The following is a 27,173-nucleotide window of genomic DNA, read 5'->3' as shown; positions in this document are numbered from 1 at the left end:
ACAGTATTAGTGTCCAGAGTATTTTACAGTGTCCACATTATTCTAGTGTCCACAGTATTTTAGTCCACAGTATTCTACAGTGTCCACATTATTCTAGTGTCCACAGTATTTTAGTCCACAGTATTCTAGTGTCCACAGTATTCTAGTGTCCACAGTATTCTAGTGTCCAGAGTATTTTACAGTGTCCACATTATTCTAGTGTCCACAGTATTTTAGTCCACAGTATTCTAGTGTCCACAGTATTCTAGTGTCCACAGTATTCTACAGTATTATACAGTATTCTACAGTGTCTAGATGTGCTTTAGTGTCCACAGTATATATATATATATATATATATATATATATATATATATATATTTTTTTGTTGTTGTTGTATTTTCCCCCTATTTTCGTGATATCCAATAGCGATCGTCTCATCGCTTCAACTCCCCAACGGGTTCGGGAGAGGCGAAACATGACCCGCCAAACTGCGCTTTTTAATCGCCAGCCCGCTTAACCAGGAAGCCAGCCGCACCAATGTGTCAGAGAAAACACCGTTCAACTGATGACTGAAAGTGTAGTTTGGTACGGAGTTGTGAAGTGAGAAAATCCAATTGACATTCAGCATCTTTTACTGTAGACCACCAAGTGAAATCCATAACACCAAAAAAATCCAGTCCATCTTTTACTGTAGACCACCAAGTGAAATCCATAACACCAAAAAAATCCAGTCCATCTTTTACTGTAGACCACCAAGTGAAATCCATAACACCAAAAAAATCCAGTCCATCTTTTACTGTAGACCACCAAGTGAAATCCATAACACCAAAAAAATCCAGTCCATCTTTTACTGTAGACCACCAAGTGAAATCCATAACACCACAAGTCTATATTTTTCTACCAGGTTACTGTAGTATGACACCATTCAAAAACAAATGAACCAAACCACTTATTGATGCAATTTTATTGAGCCACTGGTCAAATAAGCATTCTCGTTGTCGTTATATTGTAAAAGATGACCATGTTCTTTAACAAACACAATATACAGATTAACCTGTATTTGTCATGTAAAATATGATAAGTTACTCAGCGATAATTCTAATCAAAACTTCACCGTGTGGTAGTGAATAAATAAACTATCATGAGTGTGTGTGTGTGTGTGTGTGTCTCTGTGTGTGTGTCTCTGTGTGTGTGTGCATATCTCTCTGTGTGTGTGTGCGTGTGTGTGAGTGTGCGTGTGCGTGTGAGTGTGCATGTGTGTGTGCTTTTGCCTGGCAAATAACAACTCTAGCTATGCCTCCACCTTCTTTCCCATCATTAGTGTGAAATGAAATAACCCGTAATGAAATAGCCTGTAATGAAATAGCCTGTAATGAAATAGCCTGTAATGAAATAGCCTATAGCCAAAGAAAGTGGTGGAACGTTGGACATTCAACATGGATAAGCCGTTATAGAAACAGCATTTAACCATACAAATACAAGAAAATCATTGAGTTGAACTTAACAGTGGTCCCTCTATTCAGGTGACCTCTTTACCTCGTATGATTCAAAACAGAAACTAAAGCTCTTCTCGGGACATGGAGTTGTCCTAGCCTGATTCCCAGATCTGTTTGTGTCGTCTTGCCAACTTACAACTCAAAATGACAGCAGTGGAGTTGGTAATAACAGCACAAACCGATCTGGGACTCGGGCTAGAGTTGTCCTGTCGTCAGTACAATTCTTGAGAGCGTAAAATTATTCGGAACACCTTAATAAACATAACATGCTTCCATTAAAATAAAACATTATTAATAAAACAAATGGCACCCTATTCCTTACAGAGTGCACTACTTTTGACTAGAGCCTATAAGGCTCTGGTCAAAAGTAGTGCCCTAAATAGGGATAGGGGATAGTTTTCTATTTGGGATGCAGCCTTAAAGTTTCAGGTCCTTTGGATAACAGTAAAACCTGCTTTCAAATTCCTTCAAGAGAAACCAACAGTTCACAAAAACAAACAAGTTTCCTTTCTTCTGCAATTGCACGATAGTCTCTTTCTTAGTCAACGTGCCTTGGGGTACAGCTACATCATGTTGCCCTTCCATCCGATGGGCCCGACCAAAAAACATTGTCATTGATCATTGCGAGGAGTCTCCCATCAGGTGGATAATGAGTTCGTAGGTGGAGAGGACGATGGCTGTGTTGGGGATCTGTCTGATAAGCTGTGGAATGAGTCCTCTGTAAAACGCAGCGTAGCCCTCCTCCACTGCCACCAACCGGGCTGTCTGGAAGAAGTACTGATATTTGCTGCCCTCTTCTCGCAGCCTTGTCCGAATCACCTCTGATGAAGGGAGACAAGACGCGTTAGAAGGTGATTTTGAATGAAGTTTACAGTAGTATTTGACCCAAAGATGGAAGGAACGTTGGGAGTTTAATCTAAAAGACTGTTCACTCAAAAGGCCAAGTCTGTAGCTTTCTGGGCGACCCAACCGATAACACATAGAAATGAGAGTTATAGAGCTGTCATTCTCATTGAAAGCCAGTATAATAACCTGTAGAGCCATTCTATGAATGCCATTTCGATGCTTCCCGTCTTAGATTTGGTTTTGTACACAGGCTTCAAAACAGCTTTAAAATGGATGTTTGGGTTATTGAAAAGAGATTTCACAGGGGTTTAGATTTTTACTGATTTTAAATTATTCTCTACACACCTTGTTTGGTCACAAACTGAAATTAGGCGAACATGATATAATTTTGAGTCACGATGTGTGTTTGCTTATTCCACAGTAGACTAGATGGCCGTTGACTGGGCCGTTGTCATTTAACAGCTACGGCTTGGCCTCCGACGTCAATGTGCATTTTGTCCGTTGAGGTGTGGTTTGACAAGTTAATCTTATTTACTACCCATTAACCCCATGCTTACCGTGTGGGTAGGCTATGCAGGAAGCACAACCCTTAGCGAAGGCAGCCGCCATCATCAGGCCTAGGAAGTCCGACGCCCCTTTTTCCGTCTCGCTGTTTGGCGACGTGAAGCGCGCTTCGTTCAGGCGTTTCTTCAGCGTCTCGTAGATGAGGAAACAGATCATGGTCTCGGAGATGCCAGCGTAGGACGCCGTCAGACCCCGGTAGAAACCTCTCATGCCCTCGGTCTTGTAAACGTAACGGGCACACTGCAGCGCGTTCGTCCTCTTCTCCCCTCGCGCCCTGGAGGAAATTATCAGAGGTTAGATTAGACTGAAAGAAAACATTTTCCAGAAGGAACTTAAAATTCGTGGAAAACAGAAAAAAAAACAGAGTGGTTCTCTTTGAAACAATAGAAAATACGTGTTTTGCTCCAGGTTGCTATGGTGCGCCTCAATGTGGGGATCCCGTGTGGCACAGCGGTCTAAGGCACTGCATCTCAGTGCTAGAGGCGTCACTACAGACCCCGGTTCAAATCCAAGGCTGTATCATCACCGGCTGTGATTGGGAGCCCCATAGGGCGGCACACAATGGGACCAGCGTCGTACGGGTTTGGACAGGGTAGGCTGTCATTGTAAATAAGAATTTGTTCTTAACTGACTTGCCTAGTGAAATAAAAAAAATGCACTGGGATTTTGTTTAGCTCCTGTTTGATAAGGTGTCCCCTAAAGCCCCAGGTGTAGAGGTGTCCCCTAAAGCACCAGGTGTAGAGGTGTCCCCTAAAGCACCAGGTGTCCCCTAAAGCACCAGGTGTAGAGGTGTCCCCTAAAGCACCAGGTGTAGAGGTGTCCCCTAAAGCACCAGTTGTCCCCTAAAGCACCAGGTGTCGAGGTGTCCCCTAAAGCACCAGGTGTAGAGGTGTCCCCTAAAGCACCAGTTGTCCCCTAAAGCACCAGGTGTCGAGGTGTCCCCTAAAGCACCAGGTGTAGAGGTGTCCCCTAAAGCACCAGGTGTAGAGGTGTCCCCTAAAGCACCAGGTGTCCCCTAAAGCACCAGGTGTCCCCTAAAGCACCAGGTGTAGAGGTGTCCCCTAAAGCACCAGGTGTAGAGGTGTCCCCTAAAGCACCAGTTGTCCCCTAAAGCACCAGGTGTCGAGGTGTCCCCTAAAGCACCAGGTGTAGAGGTGTCCCCTAAAGCACCAGGTGTAGAGGTGTCCCCTAAAGCACCAGGTGTAGAGGTGTCCCCTAAAGCACCAGGTGTAGAGGTGTCCCCTAAAGCACCAGGTGTCCCCTAAAGCACCAGGTGTAGAGGTGTCCCCTAAAGCACCAGGTGTAGAGGTGTCCCCTAAAGCACCAGGTGTAGAGGTGTCCCCTAAACCACCAGGTGTAGAGGTGTCCCCTAAAGCACCAGGTGTCCCCTAAAGCACCAGGTGTAGAGGTGTCCCCTAAACGATCTAGATGCACTATTGTAAAGTGGCTGTTCCACTGGATGTCAGAAGGTGAATTCACCAATTTGTAAGTCGCTCTGGATAAGAGCGTCTGCTAAATGACTTAAATGTAAATGTAAACCACCAGGTGTCCCCTAAAGCACCAGGTGTAGAGGTGTCCCCTAAAGCACCAGGTGTAGAGGTGTCCCACTAAAGCACCAGGTGTAGAGGTGTCCCCTAAAGCACCAGGTGTAGAGGTGTCCCCTAAAGCACCAGGTGTAGAGGTGTCCACTAAAGCACCAGGTGTAGAGGTGTCCCCCTAAAGCACCAGGTGAAGAGGTGTCCCCCTAAAGCACCAGGTGTAGAGGTGTCCCCTAAAGCACCAGGTGTAGAGGTGTCCCCTAAAGCACCAGGTGTAGAGGTGTCCCCTAAAGCACCAGGTGTAGAGGTGTCCCCTAAAGCACCAGGTGTAGAGGTGTCCCCTAAAGCACCAGGTGTAGAGGTGTCCCCTAAAGCACCAGGTGTAGAGGTGTCCCCTAAAGCACCAGGTGTAGAGGTGTCCCCTAAAGCACCAGGTGTAGAGGTGTCCCCTAAAGCACCAGGTGTAGAGGTGTCCCCTAAAGCACCAGGTGTAGAGGTGTCCCCTAAAGCACCAGGTGTAGAGGTGTCCCCTAAAGCACCAGGTGTAGAGGTGTCCCCTAAAGCACCAGGTGTAGAGGTGTCCCCTAAAGAACCAGGTGTAGAGGTGTCCCCTAAAGCACCAGGTGTAGAGGTGTCCCCTAAAGCACCAGGTGTAGAGGTGTCCCCTAAAGAACCAGGTGTAGAGGTGTCCCCTAAAGCACCAGGTGTAGAAGTGTCCCATAATCCACCAGGTGTAGAGGTGTCCCCTAAAGCACCAGGTGTCCCTTAAAGCACCAGGTGTAGAGGTGTCCCCTGAAGCACCAGGTGTAGAGGTGTCCCCCTAAACCACCAGGTGTAGAGGTGTCCCCTGAAGCACCAGGTGTAGAGGTGTCCCCTAAACCACCAGGTGTCCCTTAAAGCGCCAGGTGTAGAGTTGTCCCCTAAAGCACCAGGTGTAGAAGTGTCCCCTAATCCACCAGGTGTAGAGGTGTCCCCTAAACCACCAGGTGTGGAGGTGTCCCCTAAACCACCAGGTGTCCCCTGAAGCACCAGGTGTAGAGGTGTCCCCTGAAGCACCAGGTGTAGAGGTGTCCCCTAAACCACCAGGTGTCCCCTAAAGCACCAGGTGTAGAGGTGTCCCCTAAAGCAATAGGTGTAGAGGTGTCCCCTGAAGCACCAGGTGTAGAGGTGTCCCCTAAAGCACCAGGTGTCCCTTAAAGCACCAGGTGTAGAGGTGTCCCCTAAAGCACCAGGTGTCCCTTAAAGCACCAGGTGTAGAGGTGTCCCCCTAAAGCACCAGGTGTAGAGGTGTCAGGAGCTTTATAACACTAGTTTGAGGGACGAGCTATGTAACACTAGTTTGAGGGACGAGCTTTATAACACTAGTTTGAGGGACGAGCTATATAACACTAGTTTGAGGGACGAGCTATATAACACTAGTTTGAGGGACGAGCTTTGTAACACTAGTTTGAGGGACGAGCTATATAACACTAGTTTGAGGGACGAGCTTTGTAACACTAGTTTGAGGGACGAGCTTTGTAACACTAGTTTGAGGGACGAGCTTTATAACACTAGTTTGAGGGACGAGCTATGTAACACGAGTTTGAGGGACGAGCTTTGTAACACTAGTTTGAGGGACGAGCTATATAACACTAGTTTGAGGGACGAGCTATATAACACTAGTTTGAGGGACGAGCTTTGTAACACTAGTTTGAGGGACGAGCTATATAACACTAGTTTGAGGGACGAGCTTTGTAACACTAGTTTGAGGGACGAGCTTTGTAACACTAGTTTGAGGGACGAGCTTTATAACACTAGTTTGAGGGACGAGCTATGTAACACGAGTTTGAGGGACGAGCTTTGTAACACTAGTTTGAGGGACGAGCTATATAACACTAGTTTGAGGGACGAGCTTTGTAACACTAGTTTGAGGGACGAGCTTTGTAACACTAGTTTGAGGGACGAGCTTTATAACACTAGTTTGAGGGACGAGCTTTATAACACTAGTTTGAGGGACGAGCTATGTAACACTAGTTTGAGGGATGAGCTTTATAACACTAGTTTGAGGAACGAGCTTTATAACACTAGTGTGAGGGATGAGCTATGTAACACTAGTTTGAAGGATGAGCTTTATGACAGTAGTTTGAGGGACGAGCTATGTAACACTAGTTTGAGGGACGAGCTTTATAACACTAGTTTGAGGGATGAGCTATGTAACACTAGTTTGAAGGATGAGCTTTATGACACTAGTTTGAGGGACGAGCTTTGTAACACTAGTTTGAGGGATGAGCTTTATAACACTAGTTTGAGGGACGAGCTTTATAACACTAGTTTGAGGGATGAGCTATGTAACACTAGTTTGAAGGATGAGCTTTATGACACTAGTTTGAGGGACGAGCTTTGTAACACTAGTTTGAGGGATGAGCTTTATTACACTAGTTTGAGGGACGAGCTTTATAACACTAGTTTGAGGGACGAGCTTTATAACACTAGTTTGAGGGACGAGCTATGTAACACTAGTTTGAGGGACGAGCTATATGGACAAGTCCAAAAGGTAAACAGGATTCTAGGTCACCAGTTAACCTGCTCATCCTTGTAACTGACTTCAACACAGTCCTCTCTGTGTTCTATAGTGCACTACTTTTGAATAGGGCTCTGGTCAAAAGTAGTGCCCTATATTAGGGAATAGGGGGGGTGTAATTTGGTACGCAAGCAGCCGCTTAATATAGCCTCCTCCTCCCACACAGCCTAATGCGTCAGCCGCTCGGGTATTTATGGACCTGCCTGGTCACATGTTAAACCATGCTGCACTGCGTAACACAAGGACAGCACTGCAGCTAAGATGTGGGGGCTCGTCAAAGGGCACATTACACGTGGTGGTGACTGGTGATTAGACTAGTTACAGTAACCCAGACATGGTCTGTACCATTAGTAGAGGACAAACTCTCGAAGGTGTCCGTCTGCATTTAAAGATGTAATCAAAAGATTTTAAAAACAAAAACAAGAGATGATCAGGTTAGGAATGTACTACATATATAACAGGAATGTACTACATATATAACAGGAATGTACTACATATATAGCAGGAATGTACTACATATATAGCAGGAATGTACTACATATATAACAGGAATGTAAAGTGCATATATAACAGGAATGTACTACATATATAGCAGGAATGTACTACATATATAGCAGGAATGCACTACATATATAACAGGAATGTACTACATATATAACAGGAATGTACTACATATATAACAGGAATGTAAAGTGCATATATAACAGGAATGTACTACATATATAACAGGAATGTACTACATATATAGCAGGAATGTACTACATATATAACAGGAATGTACTACATATATAACAGGAATGTACTACATATATAACAGGAATGTAAAGTACATATATAACAGGAATGTACTACATATATAACAGGAATGTAAAGTGCATATATAACAGGAATGTAAAGTGCATATATAACAGGAATGTACTACATATATAGCAGGAATGTACTACATATATAACAGGAATGTAAAGTGCATATATAACAGGAATGTAAAGTGCATATATAACAGGAATGTACTACATATATAGCAGGAATGTACTACATATATAACAGGAATGTACTACATATATAACAGGAATGTACTACATATATAGCAGGAATGTACTACATATATAACAGGAATGTAAAGTACATATATAACAGGAATGTAAAGTGTATATATAACAGGAATGTACTACATATATAGCAGGAATGTACTACATATATAACAGGAATGTACTACATATATAACAGGAATGTAAAGTACATATATAGCAGGAATGTACTACATATATAACAGGAATGTAAAGTACATATATAACAGGAATGTAAAGTGTATATATAACAGGAATGTACTACATATATAGCAGGAATGTACTGCATATATAACAGGAATGTAAAGTGCATATATAACAGGAATGTAAAGTACATATATAACAGGAATGTAAAGTGTATATATAACAGGAATGTACTACATATATAGAATGTACTACATATATAGACATATAGCAGGAATGTACTACATATATAACAGGAATGTAAAGTGCATATATAACAGGAATGTAAAGTGTATATATAACAGGAATGTACTACATATATAACAGGAATGTACTACATATATAGCAGGAATGTACTACATATATAACAGGAATGTACTACATATATAACAGGAATGTACTACATATATAGCAGGAATGTACTACATATATAGCAGGAATGTACTACATATATAACAGAAATGTAAAGTACATATATAACAGGAATGTAAAGTGTATATATAACAGGAATGTACTACATATATAGCAGGAATGTACTACATATATAACAGGAATGTAAAGTGCATATATAACAGGAATGTAAAGTGCATATATAACAGGAATGTAAAGTGCATATATAAACAGGAATGTAAAGTGCATATATAACAGGAATGTAAAGTGTATATATAACAAGAATGTACTACATATATAACAGGAATGTACTACATATATAACAAGAATGTAAAGTGCATATATAACAGGAATGTACTACATATATAACAGGAATGTACTACATATATAACAGGAATGTACTACATATATAACAGGAATGTACTACATATATAACAGGAATGTAAAGTACATACTTTTTCTCCAGCTGCATCCTGGTCTTAACCATCCAGACGGGGTTCATGAGGGAGTTTGTTACAAAGGCTGAAACAGGAAGTAGAAATAGAGAGTTTCATGTCATATCACTGGATGGAGCAGGAGAGAGAGACGAGAGAGACAGACGAGAGAGAGAGACAGAGAGAGTGACAGACAGACGAGACAGACAGACAGACAGACAGACGAGACAGAGACAGAGACAGACAGACAGACAGACAGAGAGAGAGAAAGAGAGAGAGAAAGAGAGAGAGAGAAAGAGAGAGAGAGACAGACAAACAGAGAGGGAGAGAGGGAGAGAGAAAGAGAGAGAGAAAGAGAGACAGAGAGAAAGAGAGACAGAGAAAGAGAGACAGAGAAAGAGAGAGATATAGAGGGACAGTGAGTAAGTTCAGGGAAAGAACAAAAGGTCAGGGAGGTCAAATCCTCCAGGATTCCTGACAGAGCAGAAATTAAATCATTATACAACACATTATAAAAAGTGTGCAAAGCTGTCCATCAAGGCAAAGGGTGGCTACTTTGAAGAATCTCAAATATAAAATATATTTAGTCATGTTTAACACTTTTTTTTGGTTACTACATGATTCCATATGTGTTATTATCATAGTTTTGATGTCTTCACTAATATTCTGTCCAAACTTTTGCCTGGTACTGTGCGTATGTAAATACATACATACATACATACATACATACATACATACATACATACATACATACATACATACATACATACATACATACATACATACATACATACATACATGTTTTGGTGAACAAAATTCCCTCTTTTTTTTCTCTTTTTTGTGCTTAGATGCAAATGTTGCTCCTGTTTACACAACAGGTATAAAAACCATTTGTTTGCATAAAGGTGGAAGCATTTACACGGCTCCATCGCTTTGCGTTTCATACAGAATGAGGGTGTAGTGCTTCCACAGACACAGGGCTCTATATCCTCTACGTCCCAGGGCTCTATATCCTCTACGTCCCAGGGCTCTATACCCTCTACGTCCCAGGGCTCTACGTCCCAGGGCTCTATACCCTCTACGTCCCAGGGATCTATATCCTCTACGTCCCAGGGACCTATACCCTCTACGTCCCAGGGATCTATATCCTCTACGTCCCAGGGATCTATATCCTCTACGTCCCAGGGCTCTATGTCCTCTACGTCCCAGGGATCTATACCCTCTACGTCCCAGGGCTCTATATCCTCTACGTCCCAGGGCTTTATACCCTCTACGTCCCAGGGCTCTATATCCTCTACGACACAGGGCTCTATATCCTCTACGTCCCAGGGATCTTTACCCTCTACGTCCCAGGGCTCTATATCCTCTACGTCCCAGGGCTCTATACCCTCTACGTCCCAGGGCTCTACGTCCCAGGGCTCTATACCCTCTACGTCCCAGGGATCTATATCCTCTACGTCCCAGGGATGTATACCCTCTACGTCCCAGGGCTCTATATCCTCTACGACACAGGGCTCTATATCCTCTACGTCCCAGGGATCTATACCCTCTACGTCCCAGGGATCTATACCCTCTACGTCCCAGGGCTCTATATCCTCTACGTCCCAGGGCTCTATATCCTCTACGTCCCAGGGCTCTATGTCCTCTACGTCCCAGGGATCTATGTCCTCTACGTCCCAGGGATCTATACCCTCTACGTCCCAGGGATCTATACCCTCTACGTCCCAGGGATCTATACCCTCTACGTCCCAGGGATCTATGTCCTCTACGTCCCAGGGATCTATGTCCTCTACGTCCCAGGGATCTATGTCCTCTACGTCCCAGGGATCTATATCCTCTACGTCCCAGGGATCTATATCCTCTACGTCCCAGGGATCTATACCCTCTACGACCCAGGGCTCTACATCCCAGGGATCTATATCCTCTACGTCCCAGGGCTCTATACCCTCTACGTCCCAGGGCTCTACGTCCCAGGGATCTATATCCTCTACGTCCCAGGGATCTATACCCTCTACGTCCCAGGGCTCTATATCCTCTACGTCCCAGGGCTCTATATCCTCTACGTCCCAGGGCTCTATATCCTCTACGTCCCAGGGCTCTATATCCTCTACGTCCCAGGGCTCTATATCCTCTACGTCCCAGGGATCTATACCCTCTACGTCCCAGGGATCTATACCCTCTACGTCCCAGGGCTCTACGTCCCAGGGCTCTATATCCTCTACGTCCCAGGGCTCTATATCCTCTACGTCCCAGGGCTCTATATCCTCTACGTCCCAGGGCTCTATATCCTCTACGTCCAAGGGCTCTATATCCTCTACGTCCCAGGGCTCTATACCCTCTACGTCCCAGGGCTCTACGTCCCAGGGCTCTATATCCTCTACGTCCCAGGGCTCTATATCCTCTACGTCCCAGGGCTCTATATCCTCTAAGTCCCAGGGCTCTATATCCTCTACGTCCCAGGGCTCTATATCCTCTACGTCCCAGGGATCTATATCCTCTACGTCCCAGGGATCTATATCCTCTACGTCCCAGGGATCTATACCTTCTACGTCCCAGGGATCTATACCCTCTACGTCCCAGGGCTCTACGTCCCAGGGCTCTATATCCTCTACGTCCCAGGGCTCTACGTCCCAGGGCTCTATATCCTCTACGTCCCAGGGCTCTATATCCTCTACGTCCCAGGGCTCTATATCCTCTACGTCCCAGGGCTCTATATCCTCTACTTCCCAGGGATCTATACCCTCTACGTCCCAGGGATCTATACCCTCTACGTCCCAGGGCTCTACGTCCCAGGGCTCTATATCCTCTACGTCCCAGGGCTCTATATCTTCTACTTCCCAGGGATCTATACCCTCTACGTCCCAGGGCTCTATATCCTCTACGTCCCAGGGCTCTACGTCCCAGGGCTCTATATCCTCTACGTCCCAGGGCTCTATATCCTCTACGTCCCAGGGCTCTATATCCTCTACGTCCCAGGGCTCTATATCCTCTACTTCCCAGGGATCTATGCCCTCTACGTCCCAGGGATCTATATCTTCTACGTCCCAGGGATCTATATCCTCTACGTCCCAGGGATCTATACCCTCTACGTCCCAGGGATCTATACCCTCTACGTCCCAGGGCTCTATATCCTCTACGTCCCAGGGATCTATATCTTCTACGTCCCAGGGATCTATACCCACTACGTCCCAGGGATCTATACCCTCTACGTCCCAGGGATCTATACCCTCTACGTCCCAGGGATCTATACCCACTACGTCCCAGGGATCTATATCCTCTACGTCCCAGGGCTCTACATCCTCTACGTCCCAGGGATCTATACCCTCTACGTCCCAGGGATCTATACCCACTACGTCCCAGGGATCTATATCCTCTACGTCCCAGGGCTCTACATCCTCTACGTCCCAGGGATCTATACCCACTACGTCCCAGGGATCTATACCCTCTACGTCCCAGGGATCTATATCCTCTACGTCCCAGGGCTCTACGTCCCAGGGATCTATACCCTCTACGTCCCAGGGCTCTATACCCTCTACGTCCCAGGGATCTATACCCTCTACGTCCCAGGGCTCTACGTCCCAGGGATCTATATCCTCTACGTCCCAGGGCTCTATATCCTCTACGTCCCAGGGCTGTACGTCCCAGGGCTCTATACCCTCTACGTCCCAGGGCTCTATACCCTCTACGTCCCAGGGATCTATACCCTCTACGTCCCAGGGATCTATACCCTCTACGTCCCAGGGCTCTATACCCTCTACGTCCCAGGGATCTATATCCTCTACGTCCCAGGGATCTATATCCTCTACGTCCCAGGGCTCTACGTCCCAGGGCTCTATATCCTCTACGTCCCAGGGATCTATACCCTCTACGTCCCAGGGATCTATACCCTCTACGTCCCAGGGATCTATATCCTCTACGTCCCAGGGCTCTATATCCTCTACGTCCCAGGGCTCTATGTCCTCTACGTCCCAGGGCTCTATACCCTCTACGTCCCAGGGATCTATACCCTCTACGTCCCAGGGATCTATACCCTCTACGTCCCAGGGATCTATATCCTCTACGTCCCAGGGATCTATACCCTCTACGTCCCAGGGATCTATACCCTCTACGTCCCAGGGATTTATACCCTCTACATCCCAGGGCTCTATGCCCTCTACGTCCCATGGCTCTACGTCCCAGGGATCTATACCCTCTACGTCCCGGGGATCTATATCCTCTACGTCCCGGGGCTCTATATCCTCTACGTCCCGGGGCTCTATACCCTCTACGTCACAGGGATCTATGCCCTCTACGTCACAGGGATCTATGCCCTCTACGTCCCAGGGATCTATATCCTCTACGTCCCAGGGCTCTATACCCTCTACGTCCCAGGGCTCTATACCCTCTACGTCCCAGGGCTCTATACCCTCTACGTCCCAGGGATCTATACCCTCTACGTCCCAGGGATCTATACCCTCTACGTCCCAGGGATCTATACCCTCTACGTCCCAGGGATCTATGCCCTCTACGTCCCAGGGATCTATATCCTCTACGTCCCAGGGCTCTATATCCTCTACGTCCCAGGGCTCTATACCCTCTACGTCCCAGGGATCTATACCCTCTACGTCCCAGGGATCTATACCCTCTACGTCCCAGGGATCTATATCCTCTACGTCCCAGGGATCTATACCCTCTACGTCCCAGGGATCTATATCCTCTACGTCCCAGGGATCTATATCCTCTACGTCCCAGGGATCTATATCCTCTACGTCCCAGGGATCTATATCCTCTACGTCCCAGGGATCTATATCCTCTACGTCCCAGGGATCTATACCCTCTACGTCCCAGGGCTCTATATCCTCTACGTCCCAGGGATCTATATCCTCTACGTCCCAGGGATCTATACCCTCTACGTCCCAGGGATCTATACCCTCTACGTCCCAGGGATCTATACCCTCTACGTCCCAGGGATCTATACCCTCTACGTCCCAGGGATCTATACCCTCTACGTCCCAGGGATCTATATCCTCTACGTCCCAGGGCTCTATACCCTCTACGTCCCAGGGCTCTATACCCTCTACGTCCCAGGGCTCTATACCCTCTACGTCCCAGGGCTCTATACCCTCTACGTCCCAGGGCTCTATACCCTCTACGTCCCAGGGCTCTATACCCTCTACGTCCCAGGGATCTATACCCTCTACGTCCCAGGGCTCTATACCCTCTACGTCCCAGGGCTCTATACCCTCTACGTCCCAGGGCTCTATACCCTCTACGTCCCAGGGCTCTATACCCTCTACGTCCCAGGGATCTATACCCTCTACGTCCCAGGGATCTATACCCTCTACGTCCCAGGGATCTATACCCTCTACGTCCCAGAGATCTATATCCTCTACGTCCCAACGCGTTCTGCTTCAGACTGGGTCTCACCTGCACAGCCAGCTGAGGACATGTGCACCACTCCGCTGTTAGGGACGAAGACACCGTTGAACGTCTCTTTCGACTTCTTGTAGGAAGCAAAATAAATAGCTCTGCAAAGACAAGACGGAGGGAGGTGAGAACCCCCTGAAGGGATAAATAATGTTCCCATCTTTAGAAGTGTGTGTGTGTGAGAACAGCAGTGTGTGTGTGTGTGTGTGTGTGTGTGTGTGTGTGTGTGTGTGTGTGTGTGTGTGTGTGTGTGTGTGTGTGAACAACAGTGTGTGTGTGTGTGTGTGTGTGTGTGTGTGTGTGTGTGTGTGAGAACAGCAGTGTGTGTGTGTGTGTGTGTGTGTGTGTGTGTGTGTGAGAACAACAGTGTGTGTGTGAGAACAGCAGTGTGTGTGTGTGTGTGTGTGAGAACAGCAGTGTGTGTGTGTGTATGTGAGAACAGCAGTGTGTGTGTGTGTGTGTGTGTGTGTGTGTGTGAGAACAGCAGTGTGTGTGTGTGTGTGTGTGTGTGTGAGAACAGCAGTGTGTGTGTGTGTTTGTAACATCACGTTTCCCAGAGATGCCCGTGCTGTGAAGCAGCAGTCTTTGACAGAGCTAGCCAAACAATGCTGTCTGTCCTGTCCAGAGCAGTCTCATTTCTTTCTGCTATGCATTTGGAACAGCCAATCCCTGTGTGTGTGTGTGTGTGTGTGTGTGTGTGTGTGTGTGTGTGTGTGTGTGTGTGTGTGTGGGGGGGAGTTCACAGATTAAGAACGGAGAGGGAGGATTAGATGGCTGATACTTAGTGAGGACTGTATACTATGTAGTGTATACTATGTAGTGTATACTATGTAGTGTATACTATGTAGTGTATACTATGTAGTGTATACTATGTAGTGTATACTATGTAGTGTATACTAGGTAGTGTATATAAACCCTGGGGTGGAAAAGGGCTCAGGCATCAAGTCTACATTGGGATCATCCTGTTACCTTCATTAAAGTAAAGAACATCAAAGGGCCTGAAGCTGTGTTTTTCTTGCATTTCCCCCTCTGTCAGTATACAGTATAACCACGTCTGGCTTTCCAATAATATCTCGCTCCATGACTGAAAACAAAGGATTCCATGAAATATGGACTACTTTTTGTTAATGTTTGCATTAATGTCTTAACGATGTCACCCTCTATCCCGAGAAAAATCAACACTATACTGCAACTCTGTCACTTATAAAGCGGCGTTGTGTTCATCAGGGCACAGTGTAGCAAACAAATTATTTTTTTTTGCGACGGAAAACAAAAGCACACGTTTCTTATTGGACGAGTTCAGATAGAAGCTCTCCATTTTGTGTCTAGTGAACAGGCCCCTGCTTTGTTCTCTTCCACCTCACTATTCTGCTCTGCCATCCTATCACCACAGGTTACTGGAGCTGCCATCCTATCACCACAGGTTACTGGAGCTGCCATCCTATCACCACAGGAGGTTACTGGAGCTGCCATCCTATCACCACAGGTTACTGGAGCTGCCATCCTATCACCACAGGAGGTTACTGGAGCTGCCATCCTATCACCACAGGTTACTGGAGCTGCCATCCTATCACCACAGGAGGTTACTGGAGCTGCCATCCTATCACCACAGGTTACTGGAGCTGCCATCCTATCACCACAGGAGGTTACTGGAGCTGCCATCCTATCACCACAGGTTACTGGAGCTGCCATCCTATCACCACAGGTTACTGGAGCTGCCATCCTATCACCACAGGTTACTGGAGCTGCCATCCTATCACCACAGGTTACTGGAGCTGCCATCCTATCACCACAGGTTACTGGAGCTGCCATCCTATCACCACAGGAGGTTACTGGAGCTGCCATCCTATCACCACAGGTTACTGGAGCTGCCATCCTATCACCACAGGTTACTGGAGCTGCCATCCTATCACCACAGGTTACTGGAGCTGCCATCCTATCACCACAGGAGGTTACTGGAGCTGCCATCCTATCACCACAGGAGGTTACTGGAGCTGCCATCCTATCACCACAGGTTACTGGAGCTGCCATCCTATCACCACAGGAGGTTACTGGAGCTGCCATCCTATCACCACAGGAGGTTACTGGAGCTGCCATCCTATCAACACAGGTTACTGGAGGTGCCATCCTATCACCACAGGAGGTTACTGGAGCTGCCATCCTATCACCACAGGTTACTGGAGCTGCCATCCTATCACCACAGGTTACTGGAGCTGCCATCCTATCACCACAGGAGGTTACTGGAGCTGCCATCCTATCACCACAGGAGGTTACTGGAGCTGCCATCCTATCACCACAGGAGGTTACTGGAGCTGCCATCCTATCACCACAGGTTACTGGAGCTGCCATCCTATCACCACAGGAGGTTACTGGAGCTGCCATCCTATCACCACAGGAGGTTACTGGAGCTGCCATCCTATCACCACAGGAGGTTACTGGAGCTGCCATCCTATCACCACAGGTTACTGGAGCTGCCATCCTATCACCACAGGTTACTGGAGCTGCCATCCTATCACCACAGGAGGTTACTGGAGCTGCCATCCTATCACCACAGGAGGTTACTGGAGCTGCCATCCTATCACCACAGGAGGTTACTGGAGCTGCCATCCTATCACCACAGGAGGTTACTGGAGCACATTAGTGATCGGAGGATTGGTAACCAGATGCTGAAGTTAATGGAAAGAAGACTTTCTAGGTGTCACATCACTCCAGTAGATTATTGGCCTTTCATTTTAAGAAAAGGCCAACTATTTCGCCATATCCTTAGGAGATAGTTAGCTTAGAAAACATAATAATAACTGGGCCCAGGTTGGGGTAATCTGGGCCTTTCGCACCAACACAGTGAAACAAAGGAAAACCACATTATTAGGAAATGGTGTTGTCGTAAGATATTGTTCCTGCCCAGTTGTTAAAGTCTAACCATCTGTCAATTGAGATGGCATGGTGTGTGTGTGTGTGTGTGTGTGTGTGTGTGTGTGTGTGTGTGTGTGTCATGTTAGTGCACACGGAAAGTTAGAAACACATCCACACCCAAAACAGTACTTCCACCAAATCCACTCTGTTAAATGCAGTGTAGAAGGTGGACTGCAGAGTGGGCTTACCTTGAAGGGGCGACACCGACCAGATTTGGACCCAGTCCCCGGAAAAGAGACCTTAAACCCTCTTTTTCTAGAATTGACCTAGAATGGGAAGACATTTTTTTTAACTACATTTTACATTGATAAAAAAAAAAAAAAAGTTCTCATTGTGATGAATCTTTTTTTTGCAGAAGATTCTTCTGAGTTTGTTCCGTAAAATTCACACACAGGTATCGTTCTCACGCACACACAGGTATCGTTCTCGCGCACACACAGGTATCGTTCTCGCGCACTCACAGGTATCGTTCTCGCGCACTCACAGGTATCGTTCTCGCGCACTCACAGGTATCGTTCTCGCGCACTCACAGGTATCGTTCTCGCGCACTCACAGGTATCGTTCTCGCGCACTCACAGGTATCGTTCTCGCGCACTCACAGGTATCGTTCTCGCGCACTCACAGGTATCGTTCTCGCGCACTCACAGGTATCGTTCTCGCGCACTCACAGGTATCGTTCTCGCGCACACACAGGTATCGTTCTCGCGCACTCGCAGGTATCGTTCTCGCGCACTCGCAGGTATCGTTCTCGCGCACTCGCAGGTATCGTTCTCGCGCACTCGCAGGTATCGTTCTCGCGCACTCGCAGGTATCGTTCTCGCGCACTCGCAGGTATCGTTCTCGCGCACTCGCAGGTATCGTTCTCACGCACACACAGGTATCGTTCTCACGCACACACAGGTATCGTTCTCACGCACACACAGGTATCGTTCTCACGCACACACAGGTATCGTTCTCACGCACACACAGGTATCGTTCTCACGCACACACAGGTATCGTTCTCACGCACACACAGGTATCGTTCTCACACACACACAGGTATCGTTCTCACGCACACACAGGTATCGTTCTCACGCACACACAGGTATCGTTCTCACGCACACACAGGTATCGTTCTCGCGCACACACAGGTATCGTTCTCACACACACAGGTATCGTTCTCACACACACACACAGGTATCGTTCTCGCACACACACAGGTATCGTTCTCACGCACACACAGGTATTGTTCTCACACACACACAGGTGCCGTTCTCACACACACACAGGTATCGTTCTCACACACACACTTATTTATGACCCTAGGAAAGGATGATCTTTATGCCAGTAGCTGACAAACAGGTAAGAGTCAAGTGGGTGGACACACCTACAGGTATGAGCCAGGTGGGTGGACACACCTACAGGTATGAGCCAGGTGGGTGGACACACCTACAGGTATGAGTCAGGTGGGTGGACACACCTACAGGTATGAGTCAGGTGGGTGGACACACCTACAGGTATGAGCCAGGTGGGTGGACACACCTACAGGTATGAATCAGGTGGGTGGACACACCTACAGGTATGAGCCAGGTGGGTGGACACACCTACAGGTATGAGTCAGGTGGGTGGACACACCTACAGGTATGAGCCAGGTGGGTGGACACACCTACAGGTATGAGTCAGGTGGGTGGACACACCTACAGGTATGAGCCAGGTGGGTGGACACACCTACAGGTATGAGTCAGGTGGGTGGGCACACCTACAGGTATGAGCCAGGTGGGTGGACACACCTACAGGTATGAGTCAGGTGGGTGGACACACCTACAGGTATGAGTCAGGTGGGTGGACACACCTACAGGTATGAGCCAGGTGGGTGGACACACCTACAGGTATGAGTCAGGTGGGTGGACACACCTACAGGTATGAGTCAGGTGGGTGGACACACCTACAGGTATGAGTCAGGTGGGTGGACACACCTACAGGTATGAGTCAGGTGGGTGGACACACCTACAGGTATGAGTCAGGTGGGTGGACACACCTACAGGTATGAGTCAGGTGGGTGGACACACCTACAGGTATGAGCCAGGTGGGTGGACACACCTACAGGTATGAGTCAGGTGGGTGGACACACCTACAGGTATGAGTCAGGTGGGTGGACACACCTACAGGTATGAGTCAGGTGGGTGGACACACCTACAGGTATGAGTCAGGTGGGTGGACACACCTACAGGTATGAGTCAGGTGGGTGGACACACCTACAGGTCGGCTGATGCATAAGTCCCGCTCTCTGCTATATAAACACACTGCTGTTTTCTAGGACAATGTTGCCCGCACCTTTTGGTCCCCCCTCCCTCACTGTAACTACGTCATTTTAGTCAACTAGGCCTAAAAGAAAAACACTGTTGATGTTACTACGTGGTGCAATACGGACTTACAGAGTTAGTTATATTGCCAAAGTAAAAGACAACAACCAAGCATGAACTTCTCACATTTGTTTTTTTACCCCAAACACGGATTTTGAATACAACAATGATTGGCTAAATGAACCAAAACAGATACTTGAAGGCTGTTGTGTAACTTAAGAGTTGCAATGGCTCATGTCCAAACTGCACTGGGTGAACCGGTTGACAATATTATTTGAGCCAGTCATCCATTCAGCGGGAGTCCTGCCCACACTGGTTCAGTCAGTCAGTCAGCCAAAGGCCTCAAGCTCTAAACCCTTGAAGTGAGAAACATGAGAAACCCCCAGAGCACAGTAGAAGTGGTCAATTCAGCACAGCTTCCTCTTCGTGTTCAATTTGGCGGAGGCACAGTGACACCATGGCTCTCACACCAGCGAACCGATCGCTGCAGCTGTACATAGTCCATCTGTAAATAGCCCACCCAATCTACCAACCTCATCCCCATACCGTTTTTATTTGATTTACTTTTCTGCTCTTTTGCACACCAGTATCACTACTTGCACATCACTCCAGTGTTAATCTGCTAAATTGTAATTCTTCGCTACTATTGGCCTATTTATTGCCTACCTACATTTTGCACACACTGTATATAGACTTTCTTTTTTCTCCTGTGTCACTGACTTGTTTCTTCCATGTTATTCCATGTGTAACATTTCCACGGGTGGCATCAGCACTTACATAAGTAGTCCTGACTGTACGGCAGCGTAGCCTAGTGGTTAGAGCGTTGGACTAGTAACCGAAAGGTTGCAAGTTCGAATCCCTGAGCTGACAAGGTCGTTCTGCCCCTGAACAGGCAGTTAACCCACTTGTTCCTAGGCCGTCATTGAAAATAAGAATTTGTTCTTAACTGACTTGCCCGGTTAAATAAAGGTTAAATTTAAAAATTAAAGTATGTGTGTGTCCTTGCCTGCCTTCCTAGTTGTAAAACACATTCCCAACATGCTCTGCGGCAGTGTGTCTGTGCTCCCCACAGCTGGCGAAGAGAGATTAGATCAGAGCAGGATTCTCAGTCTTTAATCTTAAATACTGCTTTATATAAGATTAATTTATACTGAACAAAAATATAAAAAACACAACAAGTGTTGGTCTCATGTTTCATGACCTGAAATAAAAGATTCCAGAAAAATGTCCATAAGCAAAAAAAAAAAGCTTATTTCTCTCAAATGTTGTGCACAAATTTGTTTACATCTGTTAGTGAGCATTTGTCCTTTGCTGAGATAATCCATCCACCTGACAGGTGTGACATATCAAGAAGCTGATTAAACAGTATGATCGTTATACAGGTGCCCCTTGGGCTGGGGAAAATAAAAACAACTAAAATGTGCAGTTTTGTCATACAACACAACCCCACAAATGTGTCAAGTTGAGAGAGCAGTTGGCATGCTGACTGCAGGAATGTCCACCAGAGCTGTTGCCAGAGAATTTATAATGTTTCTTCTCTACCATAAGCCGCTTTCAACGTTGTTTAAGAGAATTTGGCAGTACGTCCAATCCGGATTCTTCACCTGCAGGACTGTCGGAGACCATGAAAACTGCACAACTTGAAGAATTTCTGCAACAAACAAAAAAACTGTCAGAAACTACATCCACTGACAGCTGGAACAGCGGGCATCTGGCAATCAGGAGAGTACTATATCAAGTAGATCGGTAACTACGTTGTTATGGGTAGGGAATGCAGGTGGTGAAAGTTGATCATATCCTGGTCCTACATGAGGCTGTGGTATTAGTTCTTCCTGCTGTGGCGTTGTTCACTTGTCTCCTTCTATTAGACGGGTGGGTTGTTTAGCCAAAAAAAAATGAAAATGATACGTGCGTAACCGTGGTGTAAAACAGGCAGGGTTGGCTTAGAATCAAAGGATTGTTGACGTCATGGAAACTATATATTTTGTCTCCATGGTAACAACTATATCAAGCACGTGGTTTCCATGTAGTTAAAATGACACTTCATTCCCCCATGTTCTGGCCCTTATTACGAGCTGTCCTGCCCTCAGCAGCCTCCTGTGCCCCCCTCACTTATACGAGCCCCTTACCGTAAGACCCATAGTAGAGACTGTCCCCACGTTAAATGAGCTCGCCCGCTTGTAGCCCTAAAAACCAGTAATGAGTTACTTCTGGTTGGTTCAGTCATTCCTATATGGGGAAAATAAATGGGGAATGAATAGGGTTGTGGGATAGACGATGATAATAAGGTCTGAGGTAAACACAGGAGTAGGAGATCTGACCTCTGTGAATGATGAAGACTTTGTGTTGTGTTCTATGAGATAATATCAGTCAGTTAACATGACCTCTATGAATGATGAAGCCTTCATGTTTTGTTCTATGAGATAATATCAGTCAGTTAACATGACCTCTGTGAATGATGAAGACTTCATGTTTTGTTCTATGAGATAATATCAGTCAGTTAACATGACCTCTGTGAATGATGAAGACTTTGTGTTTTGTTCTATGAGATAATATCAGTCAGTTAACATGACCTCTATGAATGATGAAGAGTTCATGTTTTGTTCTATGAGATAATATCAGTCAGTTAACATGACCTCTATGAATGATGAAGAGTTCATGTTTTGTTCTATGAGATAATATCAGTCAGTTAACATGACCTCTATGAATGATGAAGACTTCATGTGAGCTTCAGAATTCACAAAAAGTGACGTTATCTGATGTAGCTTATCTCATAGAACAAAACGTATACGATCTCCTAAACCTGTGTTTACCTCAGACCTTATATTCAGCGATTATCCAAAAACTCCATTCATTTTCCCCATAGGCTTTGTCCAACGAACAATGGAGGAGTGCCTAAAAAAAAACACCATTTCCTTCCATTTCCCTCTATTATAAGAACAACCCCTTACTGTAAGACCCATAGTAGACTAACCCCATGCTAATAAGGAAGGACAACCCCTTACCGTAAGACCCATAGTAGACTAACCCCATGCTAATAAGGAGGGACAACCCCTTATCGTAAGACCCATAGTAGACTAACCCCATGCTAATAAGGAAGGACAACCCCTTACCGTAAGACCCATAGTAGACTAGCCCCATGCTAATAAGGAAGGACAACCCCTTACCGTAAGACCCATAGTAGACTAGCCCCAAGCTAATAAGGAAGGACAACCCCTTACCGTAAGACCCATAGTAGACTAACCCCATGCTAATAAGGAGGGACAACCCCTTACCGTAAGACCCATAGTAGACTAGCCCCAAGCTAATAAGGAAGGACAACCCCTTACCGTAAGACCCATAGTAGACTAGCCCCAAGCTAATAAGGAAGGACAACCCCTTACCCTAAGACCCATAGTAGACTAACCCCATGCTAATAAGGAAAGACAACCCCTTACCGTAAGACCCATAGTAGACTAACCCCATGCTGATAAGGAAGGACAACCCCTTACCGTAAGACCCATAGTAGACTAGCCCCAAGCTAATAAGGAAGGACAACCCCTTACCCTAAGACCCATAGTAGACTAACCCCATGCTAATAAGGAAGGACAACCCCTTACCGTAAGACCCATAGTAGACTAGCCCCAAGCTAATAAGGAAGGACAACCCCTTACCCTAAGACCCATAGTAGACTAACCCCATGCTGATAAGGAAGGACAACCCCTTACCGTAAGACCCATAGTAGACTAGCCCCACACTAATAAGAAGAAAAGGGACAACCCCTTACCGTAAGACCTGAAGCAGGCCAGGTGGTGTAATGGTGCCTGAGCCTGGTCTGATGACCCCAGTACCATTGAGCGTGCCCAGTTGGACCTGGAACATGGGCCGGAGCGTGATGCCTGAAGACTGCAACCTGGTCTTCAGCACCTCCAGAGGACAAGTCACAATGGCTCCCACCGTGCCGCTACATCTGCAGAGAGGAAGTTGAACATTTGTTGACAACATTTCTATAACAACGGTAACAACAATATACAGGTCAGGGCTTTTAAGTCATCTGTACTACATCTTAAACGAGAAGAGGAAAACAAATCAATATGGCATTATTAATAAATGATTAACATGGCGGAGGACAATAGAGACGGAGCTCCAGTAACCCGTGTAAAAGATTACCATAAGTGGATTACCGCCAGAAGTGGAGAATGTTTGCTGAACAAATGAGTGACCAGGTATTTTTATGTGTCAGGGGTAGAACACAAAAAAAAGGCATCCCTATAGCCCAGGGGTGGGTAACTCCAGTCCTCGAGGCCTGATGGGTGTAACACTTGTTCTCCATCCCGAGCAAACACAGCGGATTAATCTAATTGCATTCTAAACTGCAGATCGTGATTAGGTGATTATTGGAGTCCGATGTGTTAGCTGGGGGCAAAACTGTGACACTAATTAGACCCTCGAGGACTGGAATTGCTCACCCTCGCTATATCCTGAGCCTAATAGACGTCTAAATCTCCAAACCATGCACTTTATTTAATTTATGACCGTAACAAGTCAGGGATAGTCTCGAGTGCCATCATAAAAATACCAGTCTACAACCCCTGTCCATCCAAGTGTAACGAATGTGAAACGGCTAGCTTAGTTAGCGGTGCGCACTAAATAGCGTTTCAATCGGTGACGTCACTTGCTCTGAGACCTTGAAGTAGTGGTTCCCCTTGCTCTGCAAGGGCCGCGGCTTTTGTGGAGCGATGGGTAACGATGCTTCGAGGGGTGACTGTTGTTGATGTGTGCAGAGGGTCCCTGGTTTGCGCCCGGGTATGGGCGAGAGGACGGTCTAAAGTTATACTGTTACATAAGACAAGTTTAGACGGGAGACAGAATCATATTAGTTTAGCATAAGCTTCATCTAGTGTGTCAATCCTGTACTGCCTGCCCTGTACTCTGTGTCTAAAGGGCAGGTCAACTGCCAAATGCAAGGGATTCCAATTCCTAACACCCAGCTAGACATTCATTCACTTTTTATCATGTCATTCCTCCTAGCGGCCTGGGACACCATAAGATACGGTGTATGACACAGTCACATAACCATACGCACCCTTGGGAACTAACCGTAATATGGCTACAGGCCAGATGCCCCAGATTGACACTCAAAGTTAAATGTTTACATTTGAAACTACCACTCACTGGACATTCATTTACAAATGAAGGGACTGTGAGAGTCCTATGTAAATATAGACGAGTTCTCAATGTCATGCCTGGAAAGTGCCCTGCACCATGGCAGCCTATGCAAAGTACCAGGACCTGCAGGACAAGTGAAACTAAATCAAATCAAAATCACATTTTATTTGTCACATACACATGGTTAGCAGATGTTAATGCGAGTGTAGCGAAATGCTTGTGCTTCTAGTTCCGACAATGCAGTAATAACCAACAAGTAATCTAACTAACAATTCCTAAACTACTGTCTTATACACAGTGTAAGGGGATAAAGAATATGTACATAAGGATATATGAATGAGTGATGGTACAGAGCAGCATAGGCAAGATACAGTAGATGGTATCGAGTACAGTATATACATATGCGATGAGTATGTAACAAAGTGGCATAGTTAAACTAGATGTAGGATCTCAAGCAAAAATAATGTAGTACCTGTCTGAAATGATAGAGGAAACTAATCTGTTTGCTCCAATCAACTGTAGATACACAATGGGGTGTGTGAAGTAGCTACTAATCTTCTTTTTTTGAATGATCATATCATGATATGACAAATAAAGTTATTATCACCATTCTGGTACTTGTTGTCGTTGGCTAAGATATTCAAACACACACACACGTGATAGATATACTGCATATGACTGGGATTAATATAGTATCAGTGTGTAGTAAATGCAATATCGGCGCTAGGTATTGAATGGTGCTTTCCCAAATGTCAACAGCTGTCAATGGATGACCTTAACTGATTGGGTGATAAGTACTGGCTTCCAAAAAAAGGCTTCAGCTTCCAGGTTAAAAATGGTTGGACTCGCTCTCTCTCATGACTTGCTAGCTAGTGTAGCTAGCTATATATTAGCTAATATACATTTTAGGATGGGTACCTTAAGATCATCTCTCCCCTCTATGGCAGAATAAAATGTTGTCTATGTATAGTTTAGATTCGGCCATTGTAAGCTGCAGTAGCTAACACGAGACAGTTTGCTAGTTTAGCACTTTGCATGGTCTACAATCAGTGATTCCCCAAACTGTGGCCCCCTCCTTGGTGCACGTTGTTTTTTTGTCCAAGCGCAACACAGCAGATTCAAATAACCAACTCATCATCAAGCTTTGGTTATTTCAATCAGCTGTGTAGCGTTAGGACAAAAAAACAAAACATGCACGGAGCCTCGGACCGACTTTTGGGAAACTCTCATGAAGATTATACATTTAAAAAAAACGATGATTAATTATATTTTAAAAAGTTTAAGGTTAGTGCTATTGGTTAGGTTTAATATCTGATTTTACGAAGATACATTTTAGAAATAGGGCAAGGAGTTTTGTGGCAACCATGTAACGTTAATGAGGGTCAGAAAGACTGCGCCACTTGACATCTAATACCACATCAAATTAAAAACATTCATCATCTTGATATTTACGACGCTGGTGTTTTATTATATCTCAAGTGTGATCAACTGTATAGAAATAGACAGCATCACAAATGGCTAAGATGCCCACATTTCCTGCATAAAGTTAGCTAACGTAAATGTTAACGTGAGAGCTAGAATAGCGGCTAGCACGCTTCAGAAATCAATATGCGGTTGATTAATAACGGTGAGAATGACATTTGGCCACCTGCCATTGCATAACGACTCTTGAACCTGTACATTTGCAGGGACGAGACGAGGTATATGACGAGATACCCAGCCGGTACCGGTTCAAACTAAACGGATGATACAAAAAAAGGGCGTTCGTAAAAGCATCAGTTAATTCTGCGCTCTAAAATCGAAAGTAAAAAGCCGGAGCGAGTTTATCGAACGCACCCCAATAAACATATACTAGTTAACCAGTTAAAAAAAAAAACTCGTCTGAAACACATTGACATTGTACATCATTACAGGTAGCTAACAAACGCATGTTGTAGCTAGCTAGCCCTTCTCACGCCATCGGGAACGAGAGGCAAATAGCTAGCTACTGTAACTTCCCTTTCAATAAATAAATATTCAGCTACGCGATCTAGCTGTCACATTTGAGAGGGAAAAAAGGTCGGATAGGATGACTTACCCCCCCGCGAAGAGATGTAATAACGTATTATTATTCTGTGCCATTTTGGTTTTTTTAAAACACTATAACCATAATCTTATTTTTCTTCCCGTAAATATAATATTTATAAATCAGAGACTTCAATGTGGCTTTTCTTGCTCATCAACTGTTGTCCTCCACCCGGCTTTCTCTGAATAGGACCAACTCTGCTGCAACAGCATTTGAAGAGATTAATTAATTTGCGTCATGGG

The 27,173-nt window shown here is 45.7% G+C and overlaps 1 protein-coding gene across 1 annotated transcript; it reads right to left on the bottom strand.

Moving 5' to 3' along the window:
* Positions 1-362: 362 nt before the first annotated feature.
* Positions 363-27,173, bottom strand: LOC135527712 (solute carrier family 25 member 33). The gene is made up of 7 exons (XM_064956226.1): positions 26,944-27,173; positions 23,485-23,667; positions 17,565-17,642; positions 14,464-14,564; positions 9,079-9,145; positions 2,879-3,159; positions 363-2,296 (listed from the first exon to the last, which is right to left on the bottom strand). The coding sequence occupies exons 1-7, from the start codon at positions 26,985-26,987 to the stop codon at positions 2,094-2,096; spliced, it is 957 nt and encodes a 318-aa protein (XP_064812298.1). The 5' UTR covers positions 26,988-27,173; the 3' UTR covers positions 363-2,093.

Source organism: Oncorhynchus masou, chromosome 33, assembly GCF_036934945.1.
Source record: "Oncorhynchus masou masou isolate Uvic2021 chromosome 33, UVic_Omas_1.1, whole genome shotgun sequence".
NCBI lineage: Eukaryota > Metazoa > Chordata > Actinopteri > Salmoniformes > Salmonidae > Oncorhynchus > Oncorhynchus masou.
This window is presented reverse-complemented; position numbering and strand designations above follow the sequence as displayed.